Raw genomic sequence first — 4,546 nt, 5'->3', positions numbered from 1 at the left:
ACGCCTCGGGGTCCTCCAGGAGGAGCTGGAAAGCGTTGCTGAGGAGAGGGACGTCTGGGTGCTTTGCTCAGCCTGCTGCCCCCACGACCTGACCCTGGATAAGCAGATGAAAATGGATGGATGATGACAATAAAAAGCATTCTGATTCTGATACAAGTTAACCCAAACATCAGTTCAAACAGGTGTGTCTTTATCTGGCTTTCATAAGAAACCACACAGTCAGCAGACCGTCAGGAAGCAGGCAGAGCTTTCCAACATTTAGGTGCGACGGCTGCAAAAGCTCGATCGCCACAGGTCTGAAGGCAAGTGGAGGGACAGACAACAAATTTATTTGATCAAAGAGAGTGAACTGAAGAATATGAGTAAAGTAGTTCAGCCACATAAGAGAAAGTCTGACTTCGAGAATGAGAATTTTGAATTGGATCCTGAACTCAACAGGAAGCCAGTGGAGGCAACTTGAACTCAGTTACAAAGGTTGACGCACCCAAAATAAACACCAGTAACTTTAAGTTTCGGTCATTGTAGAGTTTTATAGATCTCATGTTTGTCTCTTGTGTCTGCATACACACAGGTTATAATGATGAGTGTGTGAAGAGCACTCCAGTGAACTACTTCTGGTACCGTGAGACCCTGAACGTCACACCAGACATCGAGATCAGCGGCTCCCTGCAGTGGTGGCTGGTCATCTGTCTGGCCAGCGCCTGGTTAGTGGTCTACATCTGCTTCATCAAAGGCATCGAGTCCATGGGAAAGGTCCGTTTACCTGGAGACATCACTGCTGACAGTGACAGTGAGCTGCAGACAGACAGACAGAGTTAATGATGGCTGTATGGTGTGTTTGCATATTTCAGGCTGTGTATGTGACGTCCACATTTCCCTACCTGGTGCTGACTATCTTCCTGATCCGTGGCCTCACTCTGCCCGGAGCTACTGACGGACTGGTGTACCTCTTCACTCCTGATGTGAGTTTGTTGCTGCTACAGCTGATATGAGATGTTATTTCCTGACACAATGACCTGATGTGTTTCTGCTGGCTGCAGTGGGAGATTCTGAAGAACCCTCAGGTGTGGCTGGACGCTGCCACTCAGATCTTCTTCTCTCTTTCTCTGGCGTTTGGAGGTCTCATATCTTTCTCCAGCTACAACACTGAGAGGTAAAACTCCTTCACTCCCTCCCAGAACTGTGATGATGTGGCTGATGACTTACAGAGCTGTTTGTCTCTCCTGTCTCCATCAGAAATAACTGTGAGAGGGACGCTCTTATCGTAGGAATAATAAACAGTGCCACCTCGCTCTATGGCTCCATTTCCATCTTCTCCATCCTGGGATTTAAAGCAAACACTGCCTACAACGTCTGTATGGAGGAGTACGTATGCACACATATCCTACATTGCAAATTATTTCTAGAAATTCATTTATGAATTTAACCCATATTTAACTAGGTCAGTTCCGCTGAGGTTGACGATCTCTTTCACAAGGCAGACCTGGCCAAGAGCAGCACACAAAAAGTTACAGCCAAACAACCACATAATAAAAACATAAAAGATCTACGGTAACATGTAGAACACCTACACACTATGACAGGAACCAACTGACTCATTCGTCCTTGTGCTTATGAGAGCTTTAAAATCAGGCAGAGACCAGTTCACCTAGTTTCAAATCTTTCTGAAGGTTATTCCAGGTCTCATTATTCCTGGGTTTCTTTCCCAGCTCAGTCCGAGCACCAGGAACAGACAACAAAACTAAATCCTGAGATCTCAGACTGTAGCTACAGTCAGATCTCTGTTCAATCCAAGTACAAATATAGGTGAACAAATACCAGAGACTGAGCCTACAAAAGGTCAAAGATGGCCGACCAGCCCTGGAATAAAGCATACAGTGATGAGTGAGGGTGAATCTCAGAGCACTGTGATGTGCAGTGTCTAACATGTACAAACAATGTGCAGATGCATTCATGCACCATAAATAACTATAATCCAGAACCGGTAAACACGTAGCAGCAGCCAGACTCAGAGGAGAAACAGGACTTTACAATTACAGTATGTAACTGTAATACTCCACAATAAATTACATTATTATCACCTCGAAAGCTGCAACTGTGATATTAAACTGTATTCAGAATTTTATTGTGAAATTCATGCACATAAATATCGGAATTTTATAGGAGCATACTGCTAAATCACAGTAATCCAATGTACATAAAGTTACAGTTAAATACAGTAATTTACAAGAACGTCCTGTTATATCACAGTAATGTAACAAGCTTTAACTGTGAGGTTACAGTTAGATATAGTAATTCTATGGGAGCATACTTCGAAATCACAGTAATATGCAGGTATAACTATTGTGAGATCACAGTATACAGCTGTCAGCTCACAATAATTTACTGTAAAAATGATACAGCAACTTACTGTGAAAGTGATGCAACTAGTAGCCTGTAATTTACTGTAAATGTGCGGCCAAACATTTCACAGTGAATTTTATAGCTTCTTTTTTCTTTGAAACCAATGAGGCTGATTTTTTTTATCCCGTCTGCAGAAACATCTTGGCTGTGACCAACCACTTTGAGTTTTCAGACCAGAACATCACAGTGGAGAACTACGATCACTGGATTGAGTATCTAAATCAAACATCTCCAGGTGAGCTGGCCAAAGTGGACCTGAGGCCCTGTGACCTGCAGACATTCCTCGACCAGGTATCGTATCTATTAAAACACACCCAGTCTTGTTCGTTGTGTTCTTTCTGTCTGAGTCTCATTTTAATCATTAAATCCTGCAGTTCAGGATCAGTACAGTTCAGGATCAGTACACAACATCATGTGCCAGTCAAACATGTACAGTCAGTTCCTGATTACTCATTACTTTGTCTCTCTCATCTTCCTCCCCCAGAGCGCCTCAGGTACCGGCCTGGCATTCATTGTGTTCACTGAGGCGGTGATCGAGATGCCAGGCTCGCAGGTATGGGCCATACTGTTCTTCGTCATGCTCTTCAGCCTGGGCCTCTCCTCCATGTTTGGCACCATAGAAGGAGTCCTCAGCCCCATGAAGGACCTCAAACTAATGCCCAAGTGTATCCCCAATGAGCTTGCAACCGGTACCTGCAAATCAGCTTGTTATAAAGTCAAAGTGTTTTTCCTTTTGAAACTCGTCTCTGAACAACTTTTTTTTCTTCTCCCGCAGCGATCATGTGCCTGGTCGCCTTCTCGGTAGCTCTCATCTTCACCATGGCGTCAGGAAACTACTGGGTGGAGATCTTCAACAGCTACGTGGGCTCTGTTCCTTTGCTCATCATCGCGTTCGTCGAGATTATTGGAGTCACTTATATCTATGGAATGAAAAAGTACTGATTTCTCCTCTTCTGTGATACTCTGCAGTCTCATGAGATTCATATACATGAAACATTTCTTTCTGGTCCCTTTATCCTCTGACAGTTTCAGTGAAGATATCTACTTCATGACTGGGAAGAGGCCCAACATCTTCTGGAAGGCATGCTGGATGGTCATCAGTCCTTTGATGCTCCTGGTGGTGTTGATTTCCTACGTGGTCGTCCAGGCACAGAAACACCCCACCTATCCCGCATGGAACCCAGACTATGTAAGCAAGTCGAAGGCACTGACACGGAGACGTTAAGACTTTAGTAGCACAGCGTCCAGTCTTGAACACATTATGTAAGAATCATCTCCACTGTTAACCTCAGCTCTGTAAGCGTTTACGCATCTTTAGCTCACCTCAGTTTTGGTTTTAATGCTCACAAATTTACTGTTTTACTTCACACTCATCAACCTTGTTAGAGCTGTTTTCAGCCTCAGAGGAACAGTTGTTGCACACTACCTGCCCAACACCAAACAACGTACAAAATTAGACACAAGCTGGTGAACACAGTGGAGCATTTAGCAGCTACACAGACACACAGGAGTTGGTGAAGACTTGTTACGCCCCCGTGTAGCGGAGCAGGAGCACAACATAAAAGTGTGTAAGTTATTTATTACTGAGAAATGAACTTAGTTTAACAATAATGTGAAGCAAAAATAACTCAGACAAAACAACAAACAAAACAACTATCTAAACCCTGAACATACTAACTACAGGTATGTGAAAATAAACAAACAAACAAACAAACAAAGTTAAGTTACAAATAATAAAGGTAAACTATTTAAAAATAGGCTATAAAATACTCACAATGTTTCTGCAAACACAAATACGAAAATCTCACTAACATGGCCGACAGGAGGCACAAACAGTCAGTACCCAAGAACCAAACCTTCAGGTTTAAAGGCCCTGACACACCAAGCCGACAGTCGGCCGTCGACCAATGTCGGGCCGTCGGTGAGCGCCTGTCGCCCTAGTTTTTGCGGTGTGTCCCGCACCGTTGGCACTAGTCGGACCCCTGTCGGCGGCTTTTTCGGCCAATTGAGCATGTTGAATCGGCGGCGGAGCTTGTCGGTGAGAGAGATCACTCTGATTGGCTGTTCAGGTTTTATTTCCTCGCCCCTGTAGCGAGTGAATCTGCCTGTAGTGAAACCGGGGCTAACCGGTGCTTCCTCCTCA

The 4,546-nt window shown here is 44.2% G+C and overlaps 1 protein-coding gene across 1 annotated transcript in view; it reads left to right on the top strand.

The window, feature by feature from the left end:
• Positions 1-532: 532 nt before the first annotated feature.
• Positions 533-4,546, top strand: part of LOC126387326 (sodium-dependent neutral amino acid transporter B(0)AT3-like) — a 5,241-nt gene continuing 1,227 nt past the window's right edge. The window contains exons 1-8 of the mRNA XM_050039864.1: positions 533-753; positions 852-962; positions 1,041-1,153; positions 1,237-1,365; positions 2,538-2,694; positions 2,888-3,092; positions 3,179-3,338; positions 3,430-3,592. Coding sequence (XP_049895821.1) covers positions 541-753; positions 852-962; positions 1,041-1,153; positions 1,237-1,365; positions 2,538-2,694; positions 2,888-3,092; positions 3,179-3,338; positions 3,430-3,592 — 1,251 coding nt within the window. The 5' untranslated portion in view covers positions 533-540. The remainder of the gene's footprint in view (positions 754-851; positions 963-1,040; positions 1,154-1,236; positions 1,366-2,537; positions 2,695-2,887; positions 3,093-3,178; positions 3,339-3,429; positions 3,593-4,546) is intronic.

The sequence above is a fragment of the Epinephelus moara genome, unplaced genomic scaffold (genome assembly GCF_006386435.1).
Source record: "Epinephelus moara isolate mb unplaced genomic scaffold, YSFRI_EMoa_1.0 scaffold3615, whole genome shotgun sequence".
NCBI classification, from domain to species: Eukaryota; Metazoa; Chordata; class Actinopteri; order Perciformes; family Serranidae; genus Epinephelus; species Epinephelus moara.
Note: the sequence above shows the minus strand (reverse complement) of the source record. Positions and strands in the feature narration are given on the sequence as shown.